The sequence below is a fragment of the Pelophylax lessonae genome (genome assembly GCF_965119305.1).
Source record: "Pelophylax lessonae genome assembly, chromosome: 5".
Taxonomy (NCBI): Eukaryota; Metazoa; Chordata; class Amphibia; order Anura; family Ranidae; genus Pelophylax; species Pelophylax lessonae.
Window position 1 is genome coordinate 380,973,868 of NC_138772.1, and position 17,134 is coordinate 380,991,001.

Consider the following 17,134-nt stretch of genomic DNA (forward strand, 5'->3'; position numbering starts at 1 on the left):
CAATTGATTTGCTTACTTCTTAGGGGTCCTAATAACCAGTGAAATTCCCTTTTGGTTTCTGCTGCTGTAAACAAAAAGTGGAAGGGGGAAAAACTAGTTGCCATGGGCAAAAAAGAGGTGCGGCAGCCGTGGTTCACATTTGTATTTCTTTCTAAATTTCTTCCTTTTTTAACTTGGCATTGATAGTATTGTTTTTTTTTTTTTTTTTTGGGCAAAAAGAACCCTTTCTTTTTTTTAATGCACTTTTATTCATCAAATATATACAGTATATTATTTCCATAATTAGTTTCTTCTGTATGACCGTTTTTTAAATAGTTTTATCAGTTTAATCAGCTTTTTAACTTTTTTATTTATTTTTTTCAGCTTACATTGGAACGTCAGAAAACCGCAGAGAAGGAACGGTTATTCTTGGTATATACAAAACAATGGTGGAGAGAATATTTACAGATTCGACCTTCCCACAGTTCAAGGCTAGTTAAGATCTTTGCACAGGTGTGTGGTATTTTTGCACCCAATGGGTAATATCAGAAGAAAATCTAAAACTCCACTAGTTCCTATATACACAATCCTAGTTATACATTGATCATTGCAAGATTCCTTCCTATAATTTATTCTTCTCATTCCACTGGGAAAATCAAAGGATGATGTATTTTCTTACGTTTATATATGTCAATTATTCTATGCTAAGTGCAAACTATAATCTTCTATCTAGTGCGTTAAATCATACAGTGCATACCCATACATTTATTACACCAAATACAGTAACATATTTAAAAAGTATAGCACATTAATAGACCATCAAATTTAATTTATAGATATATATATATATTCACAGCATGCAATAGCATATAACTATTTTACAAGTAACAGTGTTCATAAATTGTATCTTCATTATATCCTGGTGCAACGTAACAAACAAAATATAATGGACCTTTAACACAAAAGGTCTTTCACAGCTGTGTCCAAAGCAGACACCCCAAACTCATGACTTTTCTTTCTGTGTGAGCTTCAGCCAGTGCAATAATCTAAAATGAAAAAAATGCACTACTAAACACTTCCAGAAAATAAATGCAGCACTTGTGTACTTGTCCTAATTAGACTTAAGCTAATTTGTTTCAGTTTGACACATCTATTTTCTATAAAAATATACTAAAATGTTAAACAGTCATATTTGGCTTTATTCTTCCAAGGATGAAAACTGGGTAAATCGCCCCGTCTGTTGCTACGTCCGCCCTCTGAGAGCTGGACGTCTTCTGGACACTCCGCGACAAGCTGCACGCTTTGTAAATGTTCTGGGCTATGAAAAGGCCACAGTTGTTGGTGGAGGTAGCAAACAAGAACAGTGGTGCACCTTGTTGGCATTCCTTTCTAGAAATAAGGTGAGTGTGTTTTTATTTCCTTTTCTTAGTTTTGACTTGGGAAAGACCTGTTGTGTATAGCAACCGGTCAGTCAGCGTCTAACATTAATTTTATTTTGCCTAAAAGAAAAACTGGTTACTAGGGAAACGGAAGCTTTTCCGTTCAGATACTTGAAAAGTAGTGCTGTATCACTGATATTTCTATTGCGTTCTTGAAATTTGCTAGGTACATAAGGTACATATGTATAAAATTAGAGATGTAAAATTTCTGGAAATTTTGAAGCTTGGAAAAAAAACCTTTTTTTTTTTTTTTTTTTTTTTTTTTGGGGGGGGGGGTGAAACGGAAATTTTCGGAAAAATTGAAAAAAAAATGTCTCACTCCAGGGGAGTAGGAAATAAAAACAAGAAAAAATTACTACTTTGCAAGAAGACATTAATCTATGGTTGCGTGTGGGGGAAGAACCAGATTACTGGTAATTCAATTATTATTTACACAAAAGTTTGTAAAGATAAACTAATGTAGCTAAATCAGTTTTCTGGATTCGGAATCAGATAAATGTAAACTCTTACCTTTTTTAATTAAGTATATACTTTCAGAAATACAGAGCAACTTTTGTTGCTCTGTATTTCTTCCAACACTTTTGAGGCCTAGTGAAGAGGACAGAACAAACCAAACACACCCACTAACATGCAAAAGCAAAACTAAAACCTTTTTCAAGTTACAGTAGCAGCACAGCACCTCCTAAAGGAAGAAATGCATATTGTTTTTGCATTGGAGGATTCCGTTTGTTACCTAGGACTTGCTAGTCCTCACTCGATGCACAGAAATTAGAATAATCTGATATCATACATTTTCTTTTTAGAAATGATCTGGAAAATATTTAAACACCCTGTCTTAAAATATTTTATTCATCATGTTAAAATAAAATATTCCACAATTTTTTTTTTTCTTTTTTTAATTTTTCCAATTTTTTTGGAAAAAAACAAAAAAGCCTTCAGGAAAAAAAAACGGAAAAAAATGTTTTTTTTTTTTTTTTGTTTTTTTTCCCCCCAAATTTTTCCATTTAATTTTTTTTTATTTCCGGGCCTTCACATCTCTATATAAAATATTCATGTGTTACCTTGAGTAAGACTTTGTTTAACAATTTAGTTAACTGTAGCATCTCCTCTTTTAAGGGTGATTGTGAAGACCATTGCAATCTCCTGTGCAGTCTTCTCCTCGGCTTTGGTTTGGAAGCTTATGTGTGTGTTGGTACTAAAGGAAAAGGAGTGGCTCACACTTGGGTGATGACTTGTGCTACAGATGGAGCGATCACCTTTTGGGAAAGTTTGACAGGACAGAGGTAAATGCCAGACGTGTACTTAACTCCTTTGCCAAGAAAGTAAAATAAACCTTAAAGCCTAAACGTATTTTTCAACTTTGGAATGTGTTATTAAAACTGTAAATATCTTTGAGACTAGACTGCTCAAAAAAAAAATAAAGAAACACTTTGAAAACACATCATATCTCGATGGGGAAAAATATCTATATGGATATGGACTGGGTAATGTTAGGAAAGAAAGCATGCCACATTGTTCGATGGAAATGATCAACCTACAGAGAGCTAAATTCAAAGATGATGCAGCAGGCTAGTCTATTTTGCTGGAATTTCATTGCAGGTACTCAGTAGTTTGTATGCTTGTATGCATACCAGACAACATCGGGGCATGCTCCTAATGAGATGATGGATGGTGTCCTGGGGTATTTCCTCCCAGATCTGGACCAGGGCATCACTGAGCTCCTGAACAGACTGAGGTGCAACCTGGTGGCATTGGATGGACTGACACACAATGTTCCAGAGGTTTTCTATTGGAGTTAGTTCAAGCAAGCATGGGGGACATTCAATGAGGTCAATTCCTTCATCCTCCAGGAACTTGCTGCATACTTTTACCACATGAGGCCGGGCATTTTTGTGCACCAGGCCCCTTTTATGAAGTCTGTTTCTGATTGTTTGGTCGGAGACATTCACACCAGTGGCCTGCTGGAGGTAATTTTGTAGAGCTCTGGCAGTGCTTATCCTGTTCCCCCTTGCCCAAAGGAGCAGATAACGGTCCTGCTGATGGGTTAAGGACCTCCTACAGCCCTGTCCAGCTCTCCTAGAGTAACTGCCTGTCTCCTGGAATCTCCTCCATGCTCTTGAGACTGTGCTGGGAGACACCGCAAACCTTCTGGAACTGGCACGTATTGATTTGCCATTCTGGAGGAGTTGGACTGCCTGTGCAATGGTATATCCAAATGAATAATTCCTTGGGTTTTTTACAGAAGAAATTGGACCTTTTGTTTGTTGATAAACGTCAACAGGGAGTTCTATCTATCTATCTATCTATCTATCTATCTATCTATCTATCTATCTATATACAGTACAGCCCAAAAGTTTGGACACACCTTCTCATTCAAAGAGTTTTCTTTATTTTCTTGACTATGAAAATCGTAGAGTCCCATTTCAAGAGGTAGTCGCCTGAAATGGTCTTCCAACAGTCTTGAAGGAGTTCCCAGAGATGCTTAGCACTTGTTGGCCCTTTTGCCTTCACTCTGCGGTCCAGCTCAACCTAAACCATCTCGATTGGGTTCAGGCCCAGTGACTGTGGAGGCCAGGTCATCTGGCGCAGCACCCCATCACTCTCCTTCTTGGTCAAATAGCCCTTACACAGCCTGGAGGTGTGTTTGGGGTCATTGTCCTGTTGAAAAATAAATGATGGTCCAACTAAACGCAAACCGGATGGAATAGCATGCCGCTGCAAGATGCTGGGGTAGCCATGCTGGTTCAGTATGCCTTCAATTTTGAATAAATCCCCAACAGTGTCACCAGCAAAGCACCCCCACACCATCACACCTCCTCCTCCATGCTTCACGGTGGGAACCAGGCATGTAGAGTCCATCCGTTCACCTTTTCTGCGTCGCACAAAGACATGGTGGTTGGAACCAAAGATCTCAAATTTGGACTCATCAGACCAAAGCACAGATTTCCACTGGTCTAATGTCCATTCCTTGTGTTCTTTAGTCCAAACAAGTCTCTTCTGCTTGTTGCCTTTCTTTAGCAGTGGTTTCCTAGCAGATATTCTACCACGAAGGCCTGATTCACACAGTCTCCTCTTAACAGTTGTTCTAGAGTTGTGTCTGCTGCTAAAACTCAGCGTGCCTTGACCTGGTCTCTAATCTGAGCTGCTGTTAACCTGCGATTTCTGAGGCTGGTGATTCGGATGAACTTATCCTTCGCAGCAGAGGTGACTCTTGGTCTTCCTTTCCTGGGGCGGTCCGCATGTGAGCCAGTTTCTTTGTAGCGCTTGATTGTTTTTGTGACTGCACTTGGGGACACTGACTGACCTGACCTTAATTTCTTAAAGTAATGACGGACACTCGTTTTCCTGTACTTAGCTGCTTTTTTCTTGTCATAATACAAATTCTAATAGTCTATTCAGTAGGGCTATCAGCTGTGTATCCACCTGACTTCTGCACAACACAACTGATGGTCCCAACCCCATTTAGAAGGCAAGAAATCACACTTATTAAACCTGACAGGGCACACCTGTGAAGTGAACCATTTCAGGTGACTACCTCTTGAAGTGTGACACTACAATTTTCATAGTCCTGAAAATAAAGAAAACTCTTTGAATGAGAAGGTGTGTCCAAACTTTTGGTCTGTACTATATATATATATATATATATATATATATATATATATATATATATATAAAATTTTAATCAAAGGAAAGCTGTCACAAAATAGTAAAAAAAAAAATTGATCTGTTTAAAATTTAGCTGGAAATTTCCTACCATTACCTTGACCCACCCCTGAAATAAATCTCCTACTGCTGAAGTCAATACCCCTCATGTAGACATTGTCAGCATAAAGAGAGGAATGCTGATAACTGGCAAATCCTGTTTACACTGTGATCCGCTGTGATTGGACACAGCTGATCATGTGGTAAAGAGCCAATATGATTGGCTCTTTACTGTGATCAGCTGTGTCCCAAGGGCACAGCGATCAGATGCCTGCAGGTGTGCACGAGAAGCACGATCATGGGAGGATGGCAGTTGATGCCCTTCCAGCAATGTGCGACGCTCTGTAGCCGTTAATCAGCTATAACGCAGTTGTGAAGAGGTTAAAGGGACCCCGCACATGAAATCCGGGTTCAAATAAGCAGAGTGTATTTAAAAGTGGTTTTGACCTACAGTGATATGGGTCTATGATTAAGATGAGCATGTATTGCACATTGTAGTGCTTTGGTACCATCACCTCCAAGCCTCTCCAAAGAGAATCCACCACTATCACGCATGTTAGAATACACCGAAGTGTTGAGGATTGGACTCACGAAGTGAATACTGAATTTTTAGAATATACGTGTGATTTTTGTCGTGTGTTTGTTTTTTTTTTTTTTTTATTTATTTTTTTTTTATAATTTTGCTAAGATTTCAAACAAACTTCCTTCACGTTCTCACTATGGCGTATTGTTTGTAGAATTTTGAGGAAAATAATGAATTTACTTCATTTTGGAATAAGGCTGTAACATAACAAAATGTAAAAAAAAAAAGTGAAGCGCTGTGAATACTTTCCGGATGCACTGTATACTCTTAAAAAATGGTTTTATGCTACTTAAATTAAAAAAAAAAAAAATTCTATTCATGGTTTTCTTTTCAACTTTTAGAAAATAGCCAGTCATTTTAAATGCTACATGTGAATAGAGTGCTGTCTTGCTGTACTAACAAATGCTGTAAGAGCTTAGCTCAGCTTAGTACCTGATAAACCCTGCATTTAGGGTAGATCTAATCTGTGATTTTTTTATATATATATATATATATATATATATATATATATATATATATATATATATATAGTGAATCAATTTTACTACATTTTGTTCATGTTCACAGTACATTTATCTGCATTTTATAATCTTGGTTTTCTAATCCTACAGATATGTTCATAAACCCATCAACCCAGATGATCCTCCTTCAGTGGTACAGCCTAAGCCTCTCTATCCATACCGAACGATCGGTAGCATTTTTAACCATCAGCATTTCTTCGCCAACTGTCAGCCATCAGATTCTGTTGATCTGTGTGTATTTGATCTACATGATGAATCCAGGTGGAAGCCAATGAGTGTGGAAGCAATTAAGTCAGTTTGTTCGCCAGGGTCCATTACCTCTCTTCCTCCATTCCCTCCCCTCTGCAGCTCCCTGATTGATGTTGCTACAGAAAGTAATGAAATCGAGCTGCAGCTGCGAGTTCTTGTGTCTGAACACAGAAAGGTAACATCCAATATTTCTTTAATGGCTCTGTGTATTTGTTGTGTGTGCACCCGCGCAGGGTTATCTTAGTGTTCCATACAGGCATAAATGTAGTGTTTTTCACCTCAACAGGGACATGGACCTACCATCCTTATGCCCTGCTTCACAACATCCAAAGGAAATCTCTTTTCTGTCTGTATGTAGTTGGAGCCATTAGAGTGTACCTCAGAGCTACAGCTTTGATCAGTCAAGCAGATTTCCTATTTGTCCTGTGCTCTGGTCTTTGCAAGGGACACCCTGCTTTCAAGTCCACTACCGTGAGATGGATATTAAATCTGGTTGCTAGAGTTTACACTCGCAATGACAAATCTCCTCCTGCACTTTTATGCCCCCATTTCACCAGATTGGTGGGAGGATCCTGGGCATGGTTTCACGTGACCTCTGTTGCCCAGCTGTGTAAGGCCGCCACCTGGTTCTCTGTTCATACTTTTTCAAATTTCTACCAGGTGGATGTTGATTCTTCTGCTTTTGCATCAGCACTCTGAAGCTGGGTCTGTTGACCCTTTTGTTTGCCTAGTTGTTGCCCACCCTCCTCATTCATTGGTGGGGGCATCCGAGGGCCTATGAATACTTTGCCTGTGTCCTGAACTGTATTATAAGGATAAGAGGATTTTTTATTTACCTGTAAATTTCAAATCTTGGACTACAGTACACCCTCCCTTCCTTGGTTATTCTGCATTGCTGGGTACAAAACCTGAGGTCTAACAGAGTGGGTTAGGGTTAAAGGGGCGGCATCCAAGGGAGTATGCCCTTAAAAGCTTGCCAGTTCCAAATCACCTGAAGGTACAAGCCTATAACCCAGGGTAAATTAATACTTTGCCTGTGTCCTGTACTGTAGTCCAAAGTATGGAATTTACAGGCAAGTCAAAATTCCTCTTGTTTTGCTTTAGCTGTCTATGACTGGCCGAAACTCATTCTTAATCTATAAACTTGAAATCCCATAGCAGGACAGGAGAGACATTTTACATTAGGTAACAGTATGATTGCGGTCCAGCATCTGAAAAGGCTGAGTGTCTCATAAGCATGTACACGTTAATATATTAACAACATATTTTTGTGGTTATTTTATCTAGGGGAATGCAAAGGTAGATGCTACTAATTGCTTAATCAAGCGAATAACCATTGGAAACAGTGTTACAGTTTTTTGTTGATTTACACTGCTTTTATAGTTTATTCATCACTTTTCCTCCACAGGATTTAGGCCTCATAACAGTTTGGGATGATCAGCTATCCTATCTGTTATCACCTGCTCTAGCAGCATATGAGATAGAACGTAGCACAGGCATCTCAGCAGGCAATGAAGAATTTCAAGATGCTATAAGAAGAGCAGTACCCGATGGTCATACTTATAAAGGGTTTCCTATTTATTTTTTGCATCGCAATGCAAGGAGGGTATTTGCTACATGTATGCGGTAAGAATTTTTCATAATTCTAAGAAAATTAAATACATCCATTGTGTTTTTATACTGGCTTTGTATTAACTTTGTAAAGTAGCTGTATATGCGTGTTTAATTAGATTACATAAGCTAAAACAGATGCCTTTCTACTCCTTCGTAATTTAAATTTTATCTTGATGCTCAGGAAAAACCAAATGCCTTTTTCCTGTTTATGCAGCAATAACTTTGTCATTACTTACAAAAAGGCTTTCCTTTGGGGATATGGTCTTGCAAGTGTGTTTTTTCTTTTTTTTTTTTTTTTCCCAACTAAATCTAGAGACAAATGGAACAAAAAAAGTTACACCCAATTTGTTCTAACTAAAACATGTTTGTATAAATCAATGTCTTGTACAATAACACTTACACAGCATAGAGTTTCAAGTTTGGTTGGCCTTATATGTTAAAAACATTTCATGCAATATTGGTCTCTTCTGTGGAAGTCATTATCATCTAAGTGAGGGGGGGGGTACATGCAAATGGATGTTTAGAGGGTCCCCTAAGTCACTTTAGGGCAGGGGCCCTCAAACTACGGATCTCCAGCTGTTGCGGAACTACACGTCCCATAAGGCATTGTAAAACTGACATTCACAGACATGACTAGGCATGATGGGAATTTTAGTTCCTGAACAACTGGAGGGCCGTAGTTTGAAGACCCCTGCTCTAGGGAATAGTCAGATGCTATAACTACACATCTCACTCCTATAGAATAACAAACATGACGTCAGTTACAGACAACTGGCCATAATATCTGACGGAAATTCACTCTACTATGAGCTCACTCCAAGGGAGGATCAAAAAGTGTGTGTGGGGTGGGGGGAGAATCTTTTTACAGCACAAGCTGGTGTTTTAATGTACCCAATGTCAAAAGCTGTACAAAAACATCCAAGACAGAGTATTAAAAAGTATCTGTTTAAGTGTGATGAAAGGTAACCCCATAGCCCACTAACTGAATGGTCCATTTTACCTGAAATGTCAGCCTAGAGTCAGATATCATAGAGCTTTTAGAATTTGTTTTTGACACCCCATATGTTTTCTTATGATGGCTCCTGCTACCTCCAGATACAGGACGTAGCAATGGGGACATGTTGTGCCCCATCCTATGCCAATCTGTACCTGGGCAAGTGGGAGTGAAACCTGTCATGTTCTAATATGGTATTGATTTATAGATGACATATTTGCAATTTGGGTTGCATCAGGATCAATACAGCAGGAATTTTTTGATATGTATGAACCAGAATACTTAAAATTTAGACTTCACATAGCTTTGTCATCCAAAAGAAATTACTTTTTAGTGGAGATAATGGTTGCATCATCTGGGTGACTAGAGAGTGCTCTTTATCGCAAGCCTACTGATGGCATTACAATTTTAAGAGAAGATGGTTTCCATCCTAAAGCACTGAACGATAAAATCCCGTATAATCAGTACCTCCATGTGAGACATAATTGTTGAGATGATTTTAAATTGCAGAGCTTGCAGCCCTAAGAGCACATCTCTTATAGAGGGGCTACAGCAGTATGTGCCTTAGGAAGGCATATAATAGGGCAATGATCAACTATCCTATCTGTTAACAAATGCTTAGAATTTGTATACAAAAAGACATGATAATATCAGACAAACAACTAGGAATATTAAAAGATATACAGTGGGTACGGAAAGTATTCAGACCCCCTTAAATTTTTCACTCTTTGTTATATTGCAGCCATTTGCTAAAATCATTTAAGTTCATTCTTCTTCCTCATGAATGTACACATAGCACCCCATACTGACAGAAAAAACACAGAATTGTTGACATTGTTGCAGATTTATTAAAAAAGAAAAACTGAAATATCACATGGTCCTAAGTATTCAGACCCTTTGCTCAGTATTTAGTAGAAGCCCCCTTTTGATCTAATACAGCCAGGAGTCTTTTTGGGAAAGATGCAACAAGTCTTTCACACCTGGATTTGGGGATCCTCTGCCATTCCTCCTTGCAGATCCTCTCCAGTTCTGTCAGGTTGGATGGTAAACGTTGGTGGACAGCCATTTTTAGGTCTCTCCAGAGATGCTCAATTGGGTTTAAGTCAGGGCTCTGGCTGGGCCATTCAAGAACAGTCACGGAGTTGCTGTGAAGCCACTCCTTCGTTATTTTAGCTGTGTGCTTAGGGTCATTGTCTTGTTGGAAGGTAAACCTTCGGCCCAGTCTGAGGTCCAGAGCACTCTGGAGAAGGTTTTTGTCCAGGATATCCCTGTACTTGGCCGCATTCATCTTTCCCTCGATTGCAACCAGTCGTCCTGTCCCTGCAGCTGAAAAAAACCCCCACAGCATGATGCTGCCACCACCATGCTTCACTGTTGGGACTGTATTGGACAGGTGATGAGCAGTGCCTGGTTTTCTCCACACATACCGCTTAGAATTAAGGCCAAAAAGTTCTATTTTGGTCTCATCAGACCAGAGAATCTTATTTCTCACAATCTTGGAGTCCTTCAGGTGTTTTTTAGCAAACTCCATGCGGGCTTTCATGTGTCTTACACTGAGGAGAGGCTTCCGTCGGGCCACTCTACCATAAAGCCCCGACTGGTGGAGGGCTGCAGTGATGGTTGACTTTCTACAACTTTCTCCCATCTCCTGACTGCATCTCTGGAGCTCAGCCACAGTGATCTTTGGGTTCTTCTTTACCTCTCTCACCAAGGCTCTTCTCCCCCGATAGCTCAGTTTGGCCGGACGGCCAGCTCTAGGAAGGGTTCTGGTCGTCTCAAACGTCTTCCATTTGAGGATTATGGAGGCCACTGTGCTCTTAGGAACCTTAAGTGCAGCAGAAATCTTTTTGTAACCTTGGCCAGATCTGTGCCTTGCCACAATTCTGTCTCTGAGCTCTTCAGGCAGTTCCTTTGACCTCATGATTCTCATTTGCTCTGACATGCATTGTGATCTGGAAGGTCTTATATAGACAGGTGTGTGGCTTTCCTAATCAGGTCCAATCAGTATAATCAAACACAGCTGGACTCAAATGAAGGTGTAGAACCATCTCAAGGATGATCAGAAGAAATGGAAAGCACCTGAGTTAAATATATGAGTGTCACAGCAAAGGGTCTGAATACTTAGGACCATGTGATATTTCAGTTTCTCCTTTTTAATAAATCTGCAACAATGTCAACAATTCTGTGTTTTTCTGTCAGTATGGGGTGCTATGTGTACATTCATGAGGAAGAAGAATGAACTTAAATGATTTTAGCAAATGGCTGCAATATAACAAAGAGTGAAAAATTTAAGAGGGTCTGAATACTTTCCGTACCCACTGTATGGATCAATGCGTTTTTTGGTCAAAGTGATGACACCTCCTCGCAGCTGATCCCAGGGTAGGTACATTTGTGGCGAGTGCTCCACAAATCACTTTCAGAAGAGCTCCATCTTTAAGAGACAAATGGCACAAATTGTCTATAGAGGGGAGTCAAGAGAATATCGATGTAAAACAAAAGGTATCTACTGATGTGGCAATTGTAGCTGTTGTGAACTCCCCTTAAACAGACGGAAACTTTGTTTTCCCTCCTAGTCATAAGTGTACACCCCTGACTCTTGTTTAATTGTGACACAATGGGAGCTATGTATCTACACCTATGCCCCTGTAAGGAATTTTTACGTAGGTAAAGCAAAGGGAGTGGTGGAGATGTATTTATGGAAAGGTACATGCCGTGAAAAATGGGATAACTATTTCCCTATAGGCAGACATGTTGAAGAAATACATAAGTATATTGTTCCCCCCAAGTTAAATTTGTTGCTTTGGATAGCATCCACCAAGACACCCGTAGGGGTCATTGAAATAAGAGGATATTGCATTGTGAATTAAAATGGATCCATGAACTCTCTGCCACTATTCCCCCAGGTTTAAATGAGATGACTAGCTTTGCTCCTTTTTGGGAAAGCTTTGTGTCAGGTAAAATGGAATTTAGAAGTTGAATAAAAAGTCTATGAATTTTCTATTTTCCCTGCAATTGTGTGTGTGTGTGTGTGTGTGTGTGTGTGTGTGTGTGTGTGTGTGTGTATATATGTATATATATATATATATATATATATATATATATATATATAAATATAAATTTACACTGTCCGGGCAAAAAGAAAAGTCGCCACCTGGAATTAACCAAGCAACTAACTAAACTAAGCATGCAGTAACTATCCTATTGGATAATTACTGCATGTGCTCAAAGAATGAGGTCAGCTGACTACCTGAATATACAGAATGACAAGGTTATTCCATCAATGGATCTTTTTCTTCCCTGATGACACAGGCATATTCAAAGATGACAATGCCAGAATTCATCGGCTTTAAATTGTAAAAGAGTGGTTCAGGGAGCATGAGACATCATTTTCACACATGGATTGGCCACCACAGAGTCCAGAACTTAACCCCATTGAGAATCTTTGGGATGTGCTGGAGAAGGCTTTGTGCAGTGGTCCAATCTGCCATCATCAATACAAGATCTTGGTGAAAAATGAATGCAACACTGGATGGAAATAAATCTTGTCACATTGCAGAAGCTTATGGAAACAATGCCACAGCGAATGCATGCCGTAATCAAAGCCAACAAAATATTAGAGTGTGTGACTTTTTTTTTTTGGGTGGCGACTTTTTGTGTGTGTGTGTGTGTGTATGTGTGTGTGTGTATATATATATATATATATATATATATATATATATATATATATATATATATATATATATATAATATGTGTGTGTGTGTGTGTATATATATATATATATAATATGTGTGTGTGTGTGTGTATATATATATATATATATATAATGTGCAGTGTTTTGTTGCTGTTTATTTTATTTATTATGTATTCTGTATTGGTATCTATTATTACATTTTGATATATATTTATTATGGTTAGTCCTTGTCAGTGTCAGGAAGAATGTCGCCATGATCCCAGGGTTGGTATGGTCCATGCCTGGCGCTGAGGGGTCCCTTGCGCAATTCGTCTTTGGGGGGGGGGGGGGGGGGCTTGTATGCTTCTTAGCTGTTGCTTTGCTTTCGTGAACATGGCAAGCTTTTTAATGTTGGGCAATCCACGTTGTTGCAGTGGTTTCGGCCTACCTCTCCTCATTCAGGAGGAACAGGGAAGGGGCAATGGCGGCCCTGGAGTTAAGCGATGACGTCATGGTAAGTGGCCATCTGCCACACCAGAAGTGATGTCCATAGCCACCCGGAGGTGACGGAGGGATCCCCCCCCCCCCTTCTGTCCTGGCTGTAGTGATAAAGGAGCTTGGTGTTGATATATAATTAACTTAACATTTTGATTGGCTTATCAACATCACATGATTATTAATCACACCATTTCAGTGCATTTATATATACTGCAGGCCATGTTTTGAAACTGTGTGATTTTTTTTTTTTTTTTTTTTTCGGTTATGTTTGTTAAAGAAAAGCTGTATGTCATCTGACTGTAGGCTCGCATGCCTTTTCAGGTAAAATGGACTATTCAGGTAGTAAGCTGTGGGGTCATTATATGGGGTTACCTTTTATCACACTTTAACAGAAAATATTTTCATGCTTTGTCTTGGATGTATTTTTACAGCATTTGTCTTTGGGTAAAACACCAGCTTGTGGTGTACAAAGATTATTTCTTCCCTATATACAACCTATCAGAGAATCAAGTCCTCAACCTTCAATCATCAATCAATCAAGAATCAATCTTCTTTTTTTTTTTTTTTTTTTTTTACAGCCTTTAAATGCTTTAATCTAATTCATAGAAATGCTGTATAATATCTGATGATTTTTTTTATAACATTTTGTTGCGTGATGGATACTAGTGCATTATCGCCTGCGCCTTAAAAATGCCCCCACACTTTAGAAAGTTTTTGCATATACCTGCCCCTCTCACGATCCAGCTCTGTTCCGGTTGCAGTCCTGATCTCCCTTATTCCTGGTCTCACAGGAGATATAAGCATCAGCCAGATCTATCAGTCAAACTCCTGTGTGGAGTGATGGGGGGGGGCAGGGATTTCCAGCTGTGTGTGTGTCTATGGATGCACACAGCCCGGATCAGGGGCACGCCCACCATTGCTGAGCAGGCACACGCAGGAAAGAGGAGTGCAGGGTGGGGGAACTGCTCTGTCCAATAACATTGCTCAGAGTGGGAAATTATAGTTTTTTTTCTTTAAATTTATTTTTTTATTCCTTTTTTGGCAGACAAAAAGTGAACAACAAAGCATATGGCAGTAGTTCTAAGATAGCCAAGAAAACCACAAAGCATATGAATTGAGTTTGTCGGCTTACAGAAATGCCAATCTATTATTGCAAAGCTGCCATCAAGATTATATATGGAAAAGGGGTAACACCAACATAAGCTAGCAATAGTTCAGAGAGACAATCTCATAGAATGTACCCCAACAGAGGGTGCTAGTTGTGATATAGTAACAAGTAGAACCTGAGTCACGTCATGAAAAGAATCCAAAAGCATTCTGTGGTACTAACTAAACTTAGTAGTGGGCTGGAGATTGCACATCAGGATTAAAGGGTACACTATGAGGGGGGGGGGGTCAAAAGAAGGGGGAGAAATATGGAAGAGAGGTCTCCTGGGGAGGGGCACCCACGAACCAGGGCACGTTACTCAGGAGGAGGGAACTCCTTGAGTTGGACATCGGTGTATACAAATTATTGTCAATGCCTCCAGGTCTCTCTTAGTTCATTAATTTTGGAATTCCGTAAACCCCTCCAGTGCAAAGCTATACAGGCTTTAGCCACTTTCAGAAACTGAATAGTGAGGGAGGCTTTCATTTTTTTTTATTCTAATGAAAATAAATTGCATTTACAATATCTTTACCCAGTGAATTTTGTATATTTAGTATAAACATTGTGCAGGGCCAAAAATGAATATCTGACTGCACCAACAAACAAAAGCAACCAAAAAGAAGTTGTATCAACTGCTTCTCCAGATTCCAGATTTTAATCTGGACGTTAATACATTGGGAAGAATTGTGGGTGAAAGAGATTGTAGACTTGATAAATGTCCATGGCAGCTACATTGATTGCGTAAAAAGGACTGCCATGGCCTGGAGACATTGGTGGATTGCTGCATCTTTTATGCAGCTTAGAAACTGGTGAGTGTATAGTGGTAAAAGTTGAAAACACATGGTGCTGCATAACTTATGATGGGGGAAGAAAAAAACAGGACACAACTTGTGACTTAAAATAGATTTTGTGATTTATTAACATGCGATTTTTCACATTGGTGAAAGATAAAAACACATTCTTATTAGGTGGACTCTTTACAATGGATTTGAGAAATCATCTTTTTACTATTTTCTGTTTATTTTGTCAATGTACTAAGTGTCTCAACCTTAATTCTTCATCTTTGGCACTGCACACTGTTTATACTATTGTTTTAGAGGTTTTGTACCTTCTGCTGCTAGCTGCCACTAACTCTCTAGTGCTGACTTTTGTCTCTGAAACAATTTTGTATATTTGCTTACAGTTCTCCATTTTGTGAAGAAATAATTAGCTGTCGTGGGGATCAGATGCGGATTGCAGTTCGAGTTCGAATTTTCACATATCCAGAATCGGCGTGTGCTGTATGGATTATGTTTGCATGTAAATATCGCTCTGTCTTGTAGCATAAACCTATTTACTAAGTGTTATCCTCCCATACACTAATACCTGTAATATTTCATTGTAATTTAATTTGAGACTGCATATATTGTATTATATTGTTAATGTCTATTTTGTTACACCAGAAGATTGTTTTATAATAAATTATTTTGGTCACCTTTTTATATCAGCCATTGAAGTTTGATTTGTGCTATTAGTGTGGTATACAGTATGAAACTAGAATGGATACAACTTTAGTTGTGAGTGTAAAGATATGCACATGGTTTATAAGCTAATTTGCATACACACAAAAAAAAAAATAATACAAATTAAAGTAGATAATAAGTAGTAGACCTATAGACACATTTTTTTCATTGTGGATAGAGTAAGGGAGGGTTATAACCCCCTGTTGGTTTATTTTTTGCTATCTGTGCCCCATTGGGGAGATTTGCCTTTACTTCTTATCCCATAGCCAAAACAGGGAGTGAAAGGAAGTATCCCGGGTCACCAGAACTAGTGTCCCCATTGGAAGATTTCTCCTCTATTACATTTCTGGGGACAACCAACAATTTGGGATTTTCTTTTACTTTCAATGCTAATGGTAAACAGGATAAATCTCCGTAATGGTGGCACAGACCACAAAAAAACAGTTTTCTAAACAGAAAACAAAGGTGTTCTAATCCCTCTGCACTCTATCCAAAACTAGAGAAGGGAACAGAGGAGACACTGTTGGAGGGAGTCTAGATAAAAATACAACAAACAGACCCAAGGAGCTGAACCATAGAATGGGCTAGCAGTTATATGTGGTAGCTACATGCATCCTATTGACCCAGTCCTGTGCTGCATGCAATCCACTGGAGGAATGTAGATATCCAAAGCAGAAACGCAAGGGCTACATTCTGCGCACTGGTAAAGTCAAAGTATCCATGAGAAACAAGTAGATACATCGGATGAGGATTACTAAACAAATAAAACTTGCTTCTATATAAACCATGGAGTAACATTTATTGTGTGACCATAAATAAAGCACACAGTGAGTCCAGATAAAAACACAGTCATGTGTGAACGACGCAATCTAATTTAAAAGGTAAAAGCACCAGTCTTATCTAGCCTCAAACACCAAATGGAGGGCCCAGCACTTGGATACCTTGACTTTACCTACCAGTGCGCAGCATATAGCCTTTGTGTTCCTGTTGAAGGGGGATAAAATACACTACAATGGGGAGGGTGGTGATGAGAAAGGGACAGTAGACACTGCTTTAGGGTCTGGGGGGGCAGAGGGCACTGCTTTCAGGGGACAGAGAGACATGGGACACTGTTTTGTCCTCTGCCTCTCTGCCCCCTAATACTAGTTCCCCAATCCTCCTATTCCTAATCCCCCCCAACTGACAGTGCTACTGTGTGCTGTGCCCCCTGTGCTCATTCAGCCAGAGTGGGGAAA

At 39.3% G+C, this 17,134-nt stretch overlaps 1 protein-coding gene across 1 annotated transcript in view; it reads left to right on the plus strand.

Moving 5' to 3' along the window:
• Positions 1-15,878, plus strand: part of CEP76 (centrosomal protein 76) — a 36,167-nt gene extending 20,289 nt beyond the window's left edge. Inside the window, exons 7-12 of the mRNA XM_082258601.1 lie at positions 364-492; positions 1,191-1,379; positions 2,535-2,701; positions 6,315-6,648; positions 7,882-8,099; positions 15,581-15,878. Coding sequence (XP_082114727.1) covers positions 364-492; positions 1,191-1,379; positions 2,535-2,701; positions 6,315-6,648; positions 7,882-8,099; positions 15,581-15,719 — 1,176 coding nt within the window. The 3' untranslated portion in view covers positions 15,720-15,878. The remainder of the gene's footprint in view (positions 1-363; positions 493-1,190; positions 1,380-2,534; positions 2,702-6,314; positions 6,649-7,881; positions 8,100-15,580) is intronic.
• The last annotated feature ends 1,256 nt before the right edge of the window (positions 15,879-17,134 follow it).